Below are 18,064 nucleotides of genomic sequence, written 5' to 3'. Positions count from 1 at the left end.
AACACTAGGCATAAATGGGTTGTTAAGGAACATACACTAGAGCCAAGAGGAAAGTTCAGCTTCTCTACGTACAGGAGGAAGCCAGGTATTACTCCCTAGGAAGGCCAACCCCTGGCCTAACCTTAAATGGTAATTTTGGCCCTTACAGCTGGTGAAGATAAGATCTCCACAGGTCAACAGAGCTGTGTGTGTGTGGAGAAGCCCCAGGGTGCTCTACGGGGTCACGACACTTGTGGCATCCTTGTGTTTGATCCTGAATCCTTGGCTCTGCCCCACTCCAGCTGCTGACACGTGACCTGCTTGGGGACTGCTTACCTGCATCGTAGGTGAGGGAAGGTGAACTGTGGTGAAGACAGAGTGGGGTTTAAAACTTGCACACCTAAATATCTATCAGAATTATAAATGCATTTAGGCTGGGTGCGGTGGCTCACACCTGTAATCCTTGCACTTTGGGAGGCCGAGGCAGGAGGATTGCTTGAGGCCAGGAGTCTGAGAGCAGCCTGGGAAACATAGTGAGACCCCATCTCTATAAATTTTTTTTTTTTAATTAGCTAGGCATGGTGGTGTGTGCCTGTGGTCCCAGCTACTCAGGAGGCTGGGGTGGGAGGATCACCTGAGCCCAGGAGTTCAAGGCTGCAGTGACCTATGATTGCACCACTGTGCTCCAGCCTGAGTGACAGAGGGAGACCTTGTCTCTAAAAAAACAAAACAAAAATCTTTCCCCAAACTAAAATTATAAATGAATTTGGTCTTTGATCCTGCAGTCCCACTTCTGGGAATGGACACCCTCCAACCCCCTAGCTATATCTGCAAAAGTATGACGAGGTACATGCAACATTGCTCCTGGCACAGCAGCATCACGTTCGATGTCAGTGGATAGGAAGCCAGTCAAGCATTTCTCTTCATGGCAAACAAATAAATTATGGGCAGCTACACAATAGAACGCTATGCAGCTGTGCAAAAGAATAAAGAAGGCCAGGCGTGGTGGCTCACGCCTATAATCCCAGCACTTAGGGAGGCTGAGGCGGGAGGATCGCTTGAGCCCAGGAGTTCCAGACTAGCCTGGGCAACATGGTAGAACCCTGTCTCTACAAAAATTAGCGGCGCATACTAGTGTGCACCCATGAAGAGACCGTCCATGTCCTGCAATGGAAAGATCTCTAGAATGTGTGGTTATGAGGAAAAAAAAAATCACAGAATTGAACAGCATGTATAGAATGCTATTCCTTGGGGTAAGAAAGAGGGGGGAGGATATAGATTTGATTATGTTTATAATTGCATAAATAAACACTGGAAGGATATTCTGAGGAACTAAAGGGGTTGCATACTGGAGGAAGAGGAAATAGAATGCAGGGATACATCTTTCCAGAAACATCCCTAACATTTTTAAGATCTAGGGCAAGAGTACAAAAAAAAGACCATATACTACGGGGAAATATTTAAAAGGTAACTAAATAAAACATGCTTTATGCTTCTACTTTGCAAATATACCTTCCTTTACACTTTGGAAGGTCACGGTGGAATTTAGAATCTGGATATCTGCACTGGGTCAAGGTGTGGGGAGAGCCAGCCCTGTTCCTTTCTCTTCCTAGTCATGGCTATGTCCTGCCAGAGGGGCTCCACACACGTGTGGGCATTCCAGCTTGTACATCCAAGCTGGCCACATTTGTGCCAACAGCCACCCCTCGGATGTCCTTGGCCCTCAGGTGGGTTACTAACAGATCCATATGAGAATCACATGCAAGTTCATGGAATCTGGGCATGAACAGGAATTCTGGGATCCTGGTAACTCCAAACATGGTCTAGAAAGTGAGGCACAAGCTCTTGGTAGACACATTCCCTTGGCTCCAGGAACTTCTCATCCCACGGGGACTGGTATGGCCGGAGGAGGGCCAGGTGAACCTCAGTGCAGGGCCCCCTTGCCTATGTCCAAAGATATTACTCTACCTTTTATCTGTGTTGATGTTGGATCACATAACCTTTCCATATTCAAAAATCTAAAATTTTACCTAAACACCTGCACAATGAAAAATGATGTTGCATCTGGGGGCCCTCCAGACTTCTACGCCCTATAGTTAGAGTTCTGCTCGTGAGTCCCTGTAATCTTCCAAAGCCTGAGCCTCAGGCCAGCTTCACGGGGGCTGTGTTATCCTTGGGCTGCCTCCCCCAGCTCAGGGTCCCTCCATTGCAGCCTTGGAGTCTCATTGGTCCCAGGAGGTCACCTCCCTGAGACTCTGATTGTCCACACACACCGTCCCAGCATCACTTACATTGTAGAGGAGATCAGTCCACCCTTCCATGGTTATGCACTGGAAAACAGTCAGCACTGCAAACAGGATGTTGTCGAACTGAGTGATCCCGTTGTTGGGCCCTTCCCAGTAGGGCTGACATTTGGTCCCATTGGGGCAGGTGCGGGCGGGCTCTTCTGTCCCACATGGAGCCGGAGACTCACCCTGAATGTCATCTACAAAAGGGAAGGGGAGAAAAGTCAGGGGAAGGAGCAGGAAAATCAGCTCTGAGAAATAGGGACCCAAGTGACTCCACAATGTTGCTGGAACAAATAACTATTGGGACAAATGTGATCAGTCTTCAAAGAAATCAGTGTTTGGCTTTGTGGGTCTATTAATTGTTTTCTATTGATTAATTTCTTGTCTGAGTTTTACTACTCTTCTCTTTCTGTTTTCCATGACTTTTTTTGTTTTGTTTTGTTTTGCTATTCTTTTCCTAAACTTTTGAGATGGATGAATTAACTGCCTTTAAGGCTATAAATTGCCTTTAAGTGTGGCTTTACCTGCATCTCAAAAATTTGTCATGCATTATCATTATTGTTCAAGTAAAATATTTTCCAATTTCCATTCGTATTTCTTTTTTGACCTACAGATAATTTAGATGTATTTGTTTTTTAAAAAAACTTATTAGAGATATATACCTAATATATATATATGAAGACAGAGTGGGAGAGGGAGGGAGAGAGAGAGAAGGAGAGGCAGGGGGGAGGGAGAGAGAGAGAGAGAGAGAGAATAGTATAGAACAGTATAATGATTCACCATCTACCTATCACCAATTTAGACACTTACCTACTTACTTCTGGCCAGTCTTTTTACATCTATATCCCCTCCAAACACTTTGCCTTGCCACTAGAACTTTTTTTTTTTGAAACGGAGTCTCATTCTGTCATCCAGGCTGGAGTGCAATGGCGCGATCTTGGCTCACTGCAATCTCTGACTTCTGGGTTCAAGGGATTCTCCTGCCTCAGCCTCCCAAGAAGCTGGGATTACAGGTACCTCCCACCACAACTGGCTAATTTTTGTATTTTTAGAAGAGATGGGATTTCACCATGTTGGCCAGGCTGGTTTTAAACTCCTGACCTCAAGTGATCCGCCCGCCTCGGCCTCCCAAAGTGCTGGGATTACAGGCATGAGGCACTGCGCTCAGCCTAGAATATTTTTAAAGCAAAGCTCAGACATCATATCATTTCATCTGTAAATGAGAGGCGTGTCTCTTAATCTGCAAACACTTTTAGAGTTCTCTTTTTGTTACTGATTTCCAGCTTCATTGCATTATGGTCAGAAAATATGTTTTGTATTTTTTCAGCTTTTTGACCTCCGTTGAGACAAACGTTATGGTCCATAATACAGTCAGTTTTTGTAAATGTGCCGTGTGCATAGTGCAGCTGGTAAGTGCAGCCTTCTTCCGACATCCATTAGGACAAATTTGTCAAGTGTGTTGTGTTATTCTCCTATAAGCCTTGCTGATTTTTTTCTTCTTGGGATGTACTGGGCTCAGGGAGCTGTTCTGGGGGTGAGGGACACCAGTACACACAGTTCCTACCCTTGCCTAAGGGTAAGGAAGAGGAGCTGAGCTTTCTCCCCAAATAGCAGGAGGCAGGCTGTGAAAATGCCACAAGGAGAGAGAAACGTGCCAATAGACACCCCTTTAGCTGGAAACCAAAGACAGCTTCCTGGGAAGGTGGCAGTCGGGCTGAACGCTAAAGGTCAGTCCAAATCTTAAGGTATTGATGAGGTAAGGGAGGCAGGAAAACTCACATCCTGGGAGTGTCCTCATTTTACCAGCGCAGCGGGTCTCAGAAGACCTTATTCTGTGAGTGATGCTCTTGAAGGTTTTCAAAGACGGCCGTGGCATTGTCGGACAAGAAAACAAACAGCTGAGTGTGTGTAAACTCAAGCTTCCTACTCAACAAAAATCTCTCTCAATGTATGTGCTATAGACTTTGCAGCACCAATTCTCTGCTCCCTTGACTGAGTACACAGCAGAGGGAAATAAACCGATGCTGAATGAATGAATCTTGTTGGCGTTTCAAGCTGTGGCTAAATAGAAACTCCAAGTCTAGCCTCGCCACGGACTTAAGTTGTTGGAAACGCCTTCCTCACTTAGGCTGGACTCGGTACATGAACTATTATTCGATAAATACAGGTTGGAAGGCAAAAATCTTTGAAACATAAGGCTCAGGGCAAAGAATAAAATAAATCCATGGGCTCCTATAATAAATGAGAACTATCGTTTGGGATGGCACCTGTGCCTGGAATCTTCTCTGTCTCCACCCCATGTCCAAGTCTGGCTCAATTCCCACCCTCCATGTAGCCTCTTCGTGTAGCCCAGTTAACACGGCCCCAGCCCCTCCCTCCTTCCCTCCCTCCCTCCATCTCTTCCCTCCTTCCTTCCTTCCTGTCTCTTTCTCTCTCTCTCTCTTTTTTTTTTTTTTTTTTTTAAGACAGGGTCTCACTTGTCACCCAGGCTGGAGTGCAGGCACCATCATAGCTTACTGCAGCCTCACAGCCTCCAATTCCTGGGCTCAAGTGATCCTTCTTCCTCAGCCTCCTGAGTAGCTGGGACTATAGGCATGTACCACCATGCATGGCTAATTTTTAAATTTTTTTTTTTTTTTTTTGAGATGAAGTCTCACTCTGTTGCCCAAGCTAGAGTGCAGTGGCGTGATCTCAGCTCACTGTAACCTCCACCTCCCAGGTTCCAGTGATTCTCCTGCCTCAGTCTCCCAAGTATCTGGGACTACAGGCGCATGCCACCATGCCTGGCTAATTTTTTTTGTATTTTTAGTAGAGACAGGGTTTCACTATGTTTGCCAGGCTGGTCTTGAACTCCTGGCCTTGTGATCCACCTGCCTTGGCCTCCCAAAGTGTTGGGATTACAGGCGTGAGCCACAGCACCCGGCCGATTTTTGATTTTTATTTTAGTAGAGACAGGGTCTTGCTATGTTCCCTAGGCTGGTCTCAAACTAACGGCCTCAAGGGATACTCCCACCTCAGCCTCTCAAAGTGCTGGGATTACAGGTGTGAGTCACCGCACCTGGCCCCTTTCAGGCATACAATAGCTACTGAATTTTCATATTTAGGGGGGCGTGGGTATAATCACACATTAGCCTTCACTGTTAAAAATGGCTGCAAATGAGGGGTCTTGTGTCTTCTAACTATTTTGGAAGCTCTTAGAAAGCAGGAAGACTTCCATTTTATCTTTGCTTCCTTCTAAGCGATTGGCACGGTGCTGGGCGCACAGGAACTGGGCTCCCGACACTGAGGAATGCTACTGAAAACGGGTCTATCTTTAGCAGCTTTGCGATCCCCCTCAACCCCCCAACCACCGACATGAAACACTCTGAGCGTTGCTTCTAGAAAAACAACCGTCCAGAGTGTCTGAGGAATTCGGTTATAAATACATTTTAAAATTAACCCACTGCCTGGGTGTCTGTATATATCTGTCTCTTACTCACACGTCTTATATTTTTAATCGTGAGCTAGCTTTTCAGTCTTTCTCCTAAATCGAGGCTTCCTCCCCTCTGGTGGCACCACCCACATCTGTCCCCTCAAAACCCCACTCGGACCCAAGTCAACCCTGTGGCCTCTTCTCCTTTAACTAGTCTAGGGTAGAAAAAAATAAAATAAAACCTCACGGAAACCTAGGATCCAGGAGTCCTGGTTTCTCGGCTCAAGGCTGATTTTTCCAAGAGGCCCTACCCCGTAGTCACATTCTCTCTCTCTCTCTCTCTCTGTGTGTGTGTGTGTGTGTCTCTCTCTCTCTTTCTCTCTTGCATTTCCGCCTGGGTGACGAGGCCAGGAGCAGAAATAGCTCTGCCTCAATTAACACCTTCTTCATCGGGGAAAGAAATAATTAGGACATTCCATATTGAGCAAACTTCACAAGCCCAGGAGAGAAGGAGACAGGAGGAACAAGAGAAAAAGAGGAAAAAAAAAAAACCCCACAAAAAAACCAAAACCTCCAACCACTGCAAATAAACCTTCCCCAGTGGGTTTTCCCTCCCCCTGGGGAGGAGTGGGGAAGGAGGGCTCAGGGGCTGCCTCTGCGAATCCACTTGGGGGTCACTGGATGGAGAAGGTGGGTGGAAATCGACTCCCAGACAGAATCTTCTGTGGCTGCCTTTCCCAAATAAGGGGCCTGAAACCTCTTTCTGTGCCCACCTGGGTTCCCCTTGGGGCTTCTTAATTCATTCTATCCACTCCTTCCATTCTCTGCTCCCTTGACCCAAATCATCAGAACCAGCCTTGCCATTCAGTCTGTCTGCACCCAGACGGCCAGTGGTCTAAATATTGAAATACTGAAGGCATCCCTTCCTACTTGGTTCCATTTCATTCTGGAGCTTTACAGAGCAAGCAGCTAGAGTCTGGACAGGCAAAGATTTAACTGAAAACATATCCAAGGGCTATTTGGTTCCTGAGTGTGGATCGTGGTGGACACACTGCTTCCACACTGCTGGTTCAGAGCTGAGCCCTGGGAGTGTGTCTCTGGGCTGCCTGGCTTTTCCCCTGCTCACCCCACCCCTGGACCCAGCCACTGAAGGGTTAATGTGGGCATAGTCAGGGAGGGGCAGGACGCTGCTGAGTGCTAGGTTCTGACTGGTTGGTGCCAGGACTCCCAACTGGGATATCTCTGATACATCCTGGGGGTTGGGGGAGACCAGGAGGACTCATCTAGTACTCTCACCTTCTGTAAGGTACCACTCACAATGCATTCAGGCAATAACCCTTTTCTGGCCCAACTCTCCCCACTTCTTGCTTGCTTTAGAAGTCAGGACTGGCTGAGGTCTGAAAGCACCCAGAATACCTGTTCCACTCAGTCAGATGTGCCAGGCATTCATTCCCACTCTAGGAGCAGTCCTCACCAATGTCAGAAAGAAGCTGGTGTATAAATACCCCAGCTCCCTTGCCCCTTGGCTGGGACGGCTCTAAGGTGTGCGTTCTTTACTTATTTATTTATTTATTTATTTATTTATTTATTTATTTATGATGGAGTCTCGCTCTTTCGCCAGGCCAGAGTGTAGTAGTGCGATCTTGGCTCACTGCAACCTCTGCCTCCCGGCTTCAAGCGATTCTCCTGCCTCAGCCTCCCGAGTGACTGGGACTACAGGTGCCCGCCACCATACCCAGCTAATTTTTGTATTTTTAGTAGAGATGGGGTTTCGCCATGTTGGCCAGGATGGTCTCTGACTCCTGACCTCAGATGATCTGCCTGCCTCGGCCTCCCAAAGTGCTGGGATTACAGGCGTGAGCCACGGCACCCAGCTGAGTTGTGTGTTCTTTGCTGTCTCACGGAGGTGCCTAGGGGGATCCAGTCCCAGTTGTAACTGATAACCCACTTGATAGCACACCCTTTCACGGATCCCTTCCTTTCTCTGTCTCACTTCCTCATTCCCCTGATGGTGCTTCCTGGGATCATTCCCAGATAAACTCTTTCTCTGCTGGGTCACCTTCTATGGAACCCCAACCCTTTCAACAGCGAAGATCTCAGAGGCTATTGAACCTGCTGCCTCTCCTGCAGCGCTCTCTGAAGGAGACGATCCTCCCAGCTGCCAGGAGAAAGAACCACACCCCTGCCCAACCCTCCCAAGAGCTTGTCCCTGAAGGAGAAAACTGGAAAGACGCATCATGCTCTGTGGACCTACCTGTCCCCTCTTCAAAGCAGGTGGTATGAAATTTTCCCATATAAAATTCTAACCCTATGATTGCAAAAATAAGGATTGCAAAAAATAGGAGGAGGCCGATCTGCAGCAAAGGGATCATCGCCTTCATGATCGACTTCAGGACGACTTGTAAACCTGGGGGGACACAGAGAGAGGTCCCATAAGCCCACGAGCAAGCACCCCCAAACCCCGCCACCAAGACGCCAAGGTCTCTCCCAAACAAAGCAGGTGTGTTCCCGAGGGAACCTCAAGCACACAGGAGCCTGGGGATTGGGCAATGGTAAAGGAAGCACCACACGGAGGCTGGTCCTTATCACAGGAACAACCCTTCCTAGGTTTTTTTTTTTCTTTCTTTGAGACAGGGTTTTGCTCTGCTGCCCAGGCTGGAGTGCAGTGGCCCAATCACAGACTCCCAGCAGCCTTAACTTCCTGGGCTCAGGCGATCCTCCTGCCTCAGTCCCCGGAATAGCTAGGACTACAGGTGTGCATCACCATGCCTGGCTAAGTTTTACAACTTGTTTGTAGAGATAGGGTCTTGCTATGTTGCCCAGGCTGGCCTGAAACCCCGGCCTCCGAGCACTCAAACCCCTCCGCCTCCTAAAGTGCTAGGATTATAGGTGTGAGCCACCATACCTGGCCCCTATTATTATTATTTTTCACTTTTTATGTTTTTATTTTTTTTGAGACGGAGTCTCGTTCTGTCGCCCAGGCTGGAGTGCAGTGATGCCATCTCGGCTCACTGCAAGCTCCGGCTCCCAGGTTCATGCCATTCTCCTGCCTCAGCCTCCCAAGTAACTGGGACTACAGATGCCTGCCACCACGCCTGGCTAATTTTTCATATTTTTAGTGGAGACAGGATTTCACCATGTTAAGCAGGATAGTCTCGATCTCCTGACCTTGTGATCCGCCTGCCTCGGTCTCCCAAAGTGCTGGGATTACAGGCGTGAGCCACCGCGCCCAGCCTTATTATTTTTTAAAAAGCACTTTTAACTTTAAAGTATTTATTCATGTATTTTAATTAGCCAGGCATGATGGTGCATGCCTGTAGTCCTAGCTACTCTGGGGACTGAGGCAGGAGGATCACTTGAGCCCAGGAGGTTAAGGCTGCAGGGAGCTATGACTGTGCCACTGCACTCCAGCCTGGGCAGCAGAGCAAGACGCTGTCTCAAAGAAACATATATATGTATTTTATAGAGACAAGGTCTCACTATGTTATTCAGGCAGGTCTCGAACTCCTGACCTCAAGCGATATTCCCGCCTCTGCCTCCCAAAGTTCTGGGATTACAGGCACGAGCCACCGAGCCCAGCCAACTTTAAAGTATTTAATAAAAGTAATTGACATGCTGTTCCATTTGACGATCTTTTGGGCAAGAAAGGGGTGGGAATCCATTACTTTCGGAGCCGTATTCCTGGGTGTTGGGCAACTTGCACCCAGAAGAGGAAGCCATTTTCTTTTTTTTTTTTTTTTTTTGCTGCCAACAGGGGGCGTCTTTTCCTAATTCATAAAAGGGCGCCCATATAGGCTGGTTGCTGCTCTGGGTAGGGAAAGCGGTTGGTGGTCTCAATTTCAACCCCAAGGAACCAGACTCAACACTATTTCACTGGCTTCTAGCGACAAACCCCTGAGGTGGCCATGTATATAAAGTCACTCCCATTTCCCACAGAAGTGGGAAGCAAGGCTGACAGAGATGATATGATTCACCCAAGAGAATGCATGAGAAATAGCAGAACTAGGCAGGGTGTGGCGACTCACGCCTGTAATCCCAGTACTTTGGGAAGCCGAGGCCAGCAGATCACCTGAGTTTAGGAGTTCAAGACCAGCCTGGCTAACATGGTGAAACCCCATCTCTACTAAAAATACAAAAAAGTATCTGGGCACGGTGGCCAGCGCCTGTAATCCCAGCTATTTGGGAGGCTAAGGTAGGAGAATCGCTTGAACTTGGGAGGCAGAGGTAGAAGTAGCCAGGATTGTGCCACTGCACTCCAGCCTGGGTCACAGAGTAAGACTCTGTCTCAAAAAAAAAAAAAAAAAAAAAAAAAAAAGGCCAGGCGCGGTGGCTCACGCCTGTAATCCCAGCACTTTGGGAGGCCGAGATGGGTGTATCACGAGGTCAGGAGATCGAGACCATCCTGGCTAACACGGCGAAACCCCGTCTCTACTAAAAAAATACAAAAATTAGCCGGGCCCAGTGGCGGGTGCCTGTAGTCCCAGCTACATGGGAGGCTGAGGCAGGAGAATGGTGTGAAACTGGGAGGTGGAGCTTGCAGTGAGTGGAGATTGTGCCACTGCACTCCAGCCTGGGCGACAGAGCGAGACTCCGTTTCAAAAAAAAAAAAAAAAAAAAAAGCAGAACTAGGATTTGAACCCAGGTCCATCTGATGCGAGGCCCCATGTTCGCCCATGTGCTGATGTTGCTTTCTCTGTTCTGAGCAACCCAATTCAGAAAGATGGTGGTGATAAGGAGGCAGGGGGCCGGGGGCCGTGGCTCATGCCTGCAATCCCAGCACTTTGGGAGGCTGAGGCGGGTGGACCATGAGGTCAGGAAATCAAGACCATCCTGGCTAATACAGTGAAATCCCATCTCTACTAAAAATACAAAAAGATTAGTCAGGTGTGGTGGCGGGCGCCTGTAGTCCCGGCTACTTGGGAGGCCAAGGCAGGAGAATGGCGTGAACCCGGGAGGCGGAGCTTGCACTGAGCCAAGATGGTGCCACTGCACTCCAGCCCGGGCGACAGTGCAAGACTCTGTCTCAAAAAAAAAAAAAAAAAAAAGAAGGCAGGGAACAGTCCCCGAAGGGACACAGTGGAACAGAAGACACACCTAAGTGGGCATCTGAAGACCTGAATCTGGGGGTATTGTCATCAATCAGGCACCCCATGTAAGCTCTCATCCTACCAAGCTCAGCCTCCAGTAGCCTCTCATCTAACAAATGGTTCATTCATGGTGGTTGAATGACTCTGGGCTTCAAATCCTTTTGGGAGAGGAAGGGGTTAATACTGAAATTCCCATCCTACACTAAAAGTTCCACTGTTGTAAGACTCGGAGAATGTTCATAATAATAATAGCCGGCCAGGAGTGGTGGCTCACACCTGTAATCCCAGCACTTTGGGAGGCTGAGGCAGTTGGATCACTTGAGCCCGGGAGTTTGAGACCAGCCTGAGCAGCATGGCGAAACCCTGTCTCTACAAAATACAAAAAAAATTAACTGGGCATGGTGCTGTGTGCCTGGAGTCCCAGCTATTTGGGAGGCTGAGGTGGTAGGATTGCTTGAGCCTGGGGAGGCTGAGGCTGTACTGAGCTGTGATTGCACCACTGCACTCCAGCCTGCCGACAGAGCAAGAGCCTTAGTTAGTATTTCTTTGCCCATCATTGGCTTTTTTTTTGAGATGGGCTTGCTCTATCACCCAGGTTGGAATACAGTGGGATGATCACGTCTCACTGCAGCCTCGACCTCCTGGGCACACGCGAGCCTCCTGCCTCAGCCTCCTGAGTAGGTGTGACTACAGGCACACTTCACCATGCCTGGCTCCACTACCATTTTTTTTTTTTTGAGGCTATTAATGCAGGTCTGAACGATGTCAACATCCTATGTCTGTAACCACTGTGCTATCTATTAAGAAAGTCTGTGGTCAAAATGAAGGTTCAAACATATAGATTGGAGCTTTGCTTCTTGATTGGAGAAACTTCCCATGGCTCTTGATGGGTGGAGACCACAGTAAGAAAGGGAAACTGTCAGGAAAGCTTGAGGGGCCATGCCACTCCAAGGGCTTAAAAATGCAATGTGGGTGCTAACAGACGCAGTGTGGTGCAGTGGTTAAGGTGCTGGATACTCTTGGTGTCTGGCCAAGATCCCATTTTCTTTCTGATGTACCCGCCCTCCAGCTGCTATGGATGTTGGTTACCAATGCCTCCCAGCTGCCCCTCTTCTTAGTAGAATTGCCCTTGGTGATCAAAAGCTATCTCACCAGGGAGCTACTGCGTCTCTGCCTCCCATCCGCAGTGACTGACCATAGAAGTACAAAAGGCCAGCATCCTTGTCACACACTTTGGAGGACAACTCTGGTGTCACACACATTCCAGCTGAAATTGCATCCCTGCTCTATCCATTCCCCTGCCCCACCCTGCTGGCCTTGTGCTGTTTCTCCCGAGAGCCGTCCCCGAATAAAGCAGGTGCGTCTGAACACCCACCTACGTACCCGCTTCAAGGGAACTTGATATAGTCATCCACTTACTAGTGAATTCCAAACCTCAGCTTCTCCATCTGTAAATGGGGACTGGAATAGTATCTCCCTCACAGGATTAAATGAGAGAGTTCATACACAGTGAAGTACCTGGTAAGTCATAGGTGGTCATTAAACAGAGACTCTTGTTACTATTGCTACTATAATATATATACATATATATATATATTTATATTTATTTATTTATTTATTTATTTTTTGAGACAGGATCTCTCACTTTGTTGCCCAGGCTGAGTGCGGTGGCACCGTCACAGCTCACTGCAGCTTCAAACTCCCAGGCTCAAGCGATCCTCCCATCTCAGTCTCCGTCCTATAGCTGAGGTTACTGGTACACACCACCACACCTGGCTAGTTTTTGTATTTTTTTTAGAGACAGCGTCTTGCTTTGTTGCCCAGGCTGGTCTTGAACTCCTGGCCTCAGGCAATCGTCCCACCTTGGCCTCCCAAAGTGCTGGGATTACAGGTGTGAGCCACTGCACCTGGCTCTTTGGACTATTAGATTTGGGATGGCCCTTCATTTAATATGATGCAGGCATCTGCCGAGATCTTGCAGAGACCTTGGATAGAAGTGTCTTCTTTCTACGAAAAGACCCTGCTGGGGATCCTCTGGGAAATCTTACGCTTCAAACCTGGGTAGCAATGAGCCTGAAGAACGAAGCCAATAAAATGTAAAATGGTGATAATAAGAGAAACTACCTCACAAGTTTGTTGGGAGGATACATGACTTTAAAAAAATGGAAATACTTAGAATAATGTCTGGCACATAGTAAGTGTGTTTCATTTTTTTTTTTTTTTTTTTTTTTTTGAGATGGAGTTTCACTCTTTCACCCAGGCTGGAGTGCAGTGGCATGACCTCAGCTCACTGCAACCTCCACCCTCCGGGTTCAAATGGTTCTTCTGCCTCAGCCTCCCAAGTAGCTGGGATTATAGGTGCCCACCACCACACCCGGCTAATTTTTGTATTTTTAGTAAAGATGGGGTTTCGCCATTTTGACCAGGCAGGTCTTGAACTCCTGACTTCAGGTGATCCGCTCACCCGCCTTGGCCTCCCAAAGTGTTAGGATTACAGGCGTGAGCCACTGCACCCAGCCTATACATTGTTTGTTTGTTTTTAAACTTTTTGTTGTATGGTTTTGTGAGACAAGGTCTCACTCTGTTGCCCAGGCTGGAGTGCAGTGGTGCTGTCACAGCTCACTGCAGCCTTGACCTCCTGGGCTCAAGTGATCCTGTTGCCTCAGCCTTTTAAGTAGCTGGGACTATGGGTGTGCACCACCATGCCTGCTTTTTTTTTTTTTTTCCTGTAGAGACGAGGTTTTGCCATGTTGCCCAGGCTGCTCTTAAACTCCTGAGCTCAAGCTATCTGACCACTTCAGTCTCCCAAAGCGCTGGGATTTCAGGTGTGAGCCACTGCGCCCAGCCAACCTGGCTTATTTAAAAAAAAAAAAATTGTAGATATGGGGGGGGCGTCTCACAATGTTCCCCAGGCTGGTCTTGAACTTGTGGCCTCAAGTGATCCTCCCAAAGTGCTGGGATTACAGGCGTGAGCCACCATGCCCGGCTAAATTATTATTATTAACCAAGACAAGAAGACAGAAAAAGGACAGCCCTGTTTTATTTTTGCTTTTTACATTTTTTTCGGCTCAACCTATACTTAATCTTGACCCTGCATATGGCAGCCACCCCTAAAGGGGGAGGAGATGCATCTGTGGAGCATGAGAAAGCAGCAAGGAATGGGTATGAATTTTAGGGCTCGTTAGTGTCCACTGTAAGAATTCAGGTGAGTAATTTAACCTCCTTGAGCCTCAACCTTCTCATCTGTAAAATGGGTGTTCACTGGATGACTGTGAGGATGAAATAAGGTAATGCATGTAAAGTCCTCCTGCAGTGCCCTGTATACAGCAGGCACTCAGCAAATGGGAATGGTCATTGCCCAGGCTTGGAGTCACACTTGCTCCTAGTTCTGCCACTTCTGAGCCACAAAACCCTGCTCCAATTTTTCCACCACTCTGAGCCTCAGTTTCCCCCTCCATAAAATAGAGACATCAGTCCTATCGACTTCATAGGGCTGTGAGCATTGAATGAGATCACATGTGGTGCTTAGCATGGCTCTTGATAGACAGCAGGTGCTCAATAAATGGGCGTGGCTCCTAGCTTGCTTTCAGGAGCTCATGGGGAGCTACAGTCACGTTCCTCGGGGTCCCCTACAGGGAGTCCCAAAGAGGAGACTGCCCTCACACAGGCTGGTGGTGGGATGTGGCCTCCTGAGATGCTCTACACAGGGGAAACTGAGGGCTCCTGGGGCCCCTGAGCAAACCCCTTGTCAGGGTCGGAAACTCACGCACTTGGGATTCCAGACACCAGCTTGAGCGGCCGCAGCACTCGAACTGCCCTCAGCGTCCGTAGGTCAAACTCCGTCCCAACTGTCGCCAAGATGCTGAAAGAAAGAAGCCAGAATGGAGAACAGAGGGTGGGTTTCGGGGGTCAGACAGCAGGGCGGGGGTGCTTGGGATTCCAAGTCGTCTTATATTGGCTGGGTGACCACAGGCAGGTGACTCGACACCACTGGCCTCAGTTTTGTCACCTGTAAAATGGTCTTAACAGTACCTGCCTCATGGGATAAAAGGTGATTTACAAAGACCCCCAACAGATGGTTCACGTTCCACAAATGTTGCAGTGAGAGAAATGGAAACTTCCCGATGGCTCATGGTTAGGGTGACATTCAGTATATTTCACAACATACAATGACAATAGGTTGTGGGGTGGCCTGGGGCCCTGGGGGAATGACAGACCTTTCGGGGTTTGTGACTCTTTATTTTATTTTATTTATTTATTTTTTTGAGACAGAGTCTCGCTCTGTTGCCCAGGCTGGAGTGCAATGGCGCGATCTCAGCTCACTGCAACCTCTGCCCCCGGGTTCAAGGGATTCTCCTGCCTCAGCCTCCCGTGTAGCTGGGATTACTAGGCACCTGCCATCATGCCTGGGTGCTTTTTTTTGCATTTTTGTAGAAACGGGGTTTCACCATGTTGGCCAGGCTGGTCGTGAACTCCTGACCTCAGGTGATCCACCCGCCTCAGCCTCCCAAAGTGCTGGGATTACAGGCGTGTGTCTGGCCTGGTTTGTACCTCTTTAACAAATGGCAGGAAAGCAGTTCAGTGTTAAGAGCCCAGCCTGCATGGGTTCAAATCCCAGCTCTGCCACTTTCCAGTTGGGTGACCTTGGGCAAAGAACGTCCCTGCTCTGTGCCTCAGTTTCCCCCTTTTGTATAACCTCGATAACAATAGTATCAATACCTCTAAGGGCTGTGAGGATTCAGTAAGTTGATAAAAAGTGGTCAGCACAATGCCAGGCACACAGGTGGTATGCTGTGCTAAGCTACTCAGGAATAAATAAGAAAACAAAAAAATGGGTGTGATCTTGCCTGTGTGGACCAGCCGGCATCAGTCGGCTAGAAGGCAGCTACAGACCCCAAGCCTCTGGTCAAAAAGAGTCCCTTTTGTAAATGCAAGTTAGTAAGGATGATAGTGGTAGGTGGGATGAGGCTTCTGTAGAAACCCTCCGGGCAAGACCCTGTCATAAGACCTCATTTGTAAAAGTATTGCTGTTGAAATACAGGGTCCCTCCTGGCCCTGTTTCCTGAACATGTCCATTTCAGAGCTAAGTGATGTACAGTGCATGGTCAAGGCACAATACAATAAAAGAGATTGTCATCAGAACTTCATATAATGGACAAGAAATGCCGAATACCAGAGGGTCTGTGGTTAATGGAAGGTTGGCAAATAACTTGGGGATTTTTCAGTTTATTTTTATTTTAGACATGGGGTCTTGCTCTGATGCCCAGGCTGGAATGCAGTGGTGCAATCATAGCTCGATACAGCCTTGAACTCCTGGGCTCAAGCAATCCTCCTGTCTTAGCCTACTGAGTATCTGGGATTACAGGCGGGAACCACCACACCTGGCTTGATTTTTCAGTTTTATACAGGGGCTTGGGTGTTAACACTTCAGTCTGTGGCCAACTGGTATCTGTACCTCTTGCCTCAGGGCTTTCTCCAAAGCTGAGGCAGGCCCAGGGAATGAACTTTAAGGGAGCAGCCCTCAACCAAAGATTGCTGGGAGTTGGTGGATCAATACCCCAGCTCCCTACCCCTCATTCTAGATCACTTAAGATGTAAGTTCCACATGGGCTCCCAGTGGGACTGAGCTCAAATGCCCACAGGACAACTCATCCTTCTTTGCCCCACCTCCCCTCTTCCTCTCCAACCCTTTCTGGGGTCACCTCTCAGATGAACTACTTGTACAAGGATTGCCCTAAATTCTTGTTTCAGGGTCTATTCTGGGTCATCCTAAACTAACACGAAGCCTGTGCTCAACTTTTTTTTTTCCTCAAGATTACTCCTAGAGGAGAGATGGGCATATTAGGTTGGACTGACCTACTTTTCCACCATCCACAAGTGGGCGTCTGAGCACATCCTATATGCTGGGTAGAGTGACACACGAGACTATCCCTGCCCCACGGAGCTGATGCAGAAGAGAAGCACTTAAGAAAAACATGCACACAATGAATGAATCTGTTGCAGGTGTGATGCCTTCTCAGCTAAGAAGACAATGGCTTTGAGGGGCACACAGCAGGTTGTGTTAACTAGTCCGGGGCCTGGGGATACCCCCTACTTCAAGTCAAGTTCCCAGAGATGAGGAGAAATCTGGCCAGTGGGGAAAGAACTTTCCAGGCTGAGACAGCGGCCATGACAGAGAGCTTGGGACTGAAGGAGGCTTGGAAAATTCAAGAAATGACATGGTGTCACCACTGGGATTTGGATGGTGAGGTTCAAGCAGCAAGCCATGAAGCCAGAGTAGGCAGGGGCCATGACATACAACTTTACAAAAAATGAATTTATTTATTTTTATTTTTAGAGACAGGGACTTATTGTCACCCAGGCTTGAGTACAGTGGTGCAGTAACAGCTCACTTGCAGCCTCAATCTCCTGGGCTCAAGCGATCCTCCCACCTCTGCCTCCTAAGCAGCTGGGACTACAAGTGTACAACAACACATTCAGAAAATTTAAAAAATTTTTTGTAGAGATGGGGTCTTGCTATATTGCCCAGGCTGGTCTTGAACTCCTGGCCTCAAGTGATCCTCTCACTTTGGCCTCCCAAAGTGCTGGGATTATAGGTATGAGCTACTGCACCTGGCCCATTCAACTTTTAATTTGATTTACTTTATTTTTCTCTTCTCCTACCAGCTTTCTGATACTAACTTGGGTTCCTCAAATTCTGACTTAGAGATCATTATTCTCTTCTTGCACCTTGTTTTCTTCTGTGCTGGCAGATAAAAGCTGTCAGGTGTTCACAGCAAAGAACAGGCAGTGGCTAAGTCCTTACTTTTTCACTTCACAAACATTAACTGAGCACTAATAACAAGCCAGGCCCTGTCTCTGTGTGGGGGGAGACTGAGAGTAAACCCAATAAATACAAGCAGGCTTTGTTTTGTTTTGTTTTGTTTTAGAGATGGAGTCTCCCTGTGTTGCCCAGGCTGGCCTCCAACTCCTGGGCTCAAGGGATCCTCTTGCCTTGGCCTCCCAAAGTGCTGGGATTATGGGTGTGAGCCACCACACCGGCCGAGGCAGACTTCATTTCACGGTACTTTGCTTTACTGCAATTTGCAGATATTGTGTTTCTTACAAATTGAAGATTTGTGGCAACCCTGCATCAAGGAAGTCTATCAGGGCATTTTTTTCCCTAACAGTGTGTGCTCACTCGCGTCTCTGCGTCACACTCTGGTAATTCTTACAGTATTTCAAACTTTTACATAATTATTACATCTGTTATGGTGATCTGTGATCAGTGATCTTTGATGTGACTACTGGAATTGTTT

At 48.0% G+C, this 18,064-nt stretch overlaps 3 protein-coding genes across 23 annotated transcripts in view; 2 read left to right on the top strand and 1 right to left on the bottom strand.

Moving 5' to 3' along the window:
• The window catches only part of C19H19orf53 (chromosome 19 C19orf53 homolog), a 542,027-nt gene that overhangs the window by 118,951 nt on the left and 405,012 nt on the right, over positions 1 to 18,064 (top strand). The window contains exon 1 of one of the 16 annotated variants that reach the window (XM_050770941.1): positions 5,372 to 5,376. The exons of 14 other annotated variants lie outside the window; for them this stretch is intronic. The gene's annotated coding sequence lies outside the window, so the exon portion shown is untranslated. Of the gene's footprint in view, positions 1 to 5,371; positions 5,377 to 13,653; positions 13,659 to 18,064 lie in introns of those variants that run through there. One more of the 16 variants, XM_050770983.1, reaches the window with a different exon arrangement.
• YJU2B (YJU2 splicing factor homolog B) overlaps positions 1 to 18,064 on the top strand; it is a 595,535-nt gene that overhangs the window by 188,143 nt on the left and 389,328 nt on the right. The gene's annotated exons all lie outside the window — the stretch shown is intronic.
• The window catches only part of CACNA1A (calcium voltage-gated channel subunit alpha1 A), a 307,593-nt gene that overhangs the window by 160,121 nt on the left and 129,408 nt on the right, over positions 1 to 18,064 (bottom strand). For all 6 annotated transcript variants that reach the window (XM_050769983.1, XM_050769982.1, XM_050769981.1 and 3 more), the window contains exons 4-6: positions 14,537 to 14,628; positions 7,934 to 8,086; positions 2,271 to 2,464 (exon numbers count right to left, since the gene is read on the bottom strand). In XM_050769983.1, coding sequence (XP_050625940.1) covers positions 2,271 to 2,464; positions 7,934 to 8,086; positions 14,537 to 14,628 — 439 coding nt within the window. The remainder of the gene's footprint in view (positions 1 to 2,270; positions 2,465 to 7,933; positions 8,087 to 14,536; positions 14,629 to 18,064) is intronic.

Source organism: Macaca thibetana, chromosome 19, assembly GCF_024542745.1.
Source record: "Macaca thibetana thibetana isolate TM-01 chromosome 19, ASM2454274v1, whole genome shotgun sequence".
Taxonomy (NCBI): Eukaryota; Metazoa; Chordata; class Mammalia; order Primates; family Cercopithecidae; genus Macaca; species Macaca thibetana.
Note: the sequence above shows the minus strand (reverse complement) of the source record. Positions and strands in the feature narration are given on the sequence as shown.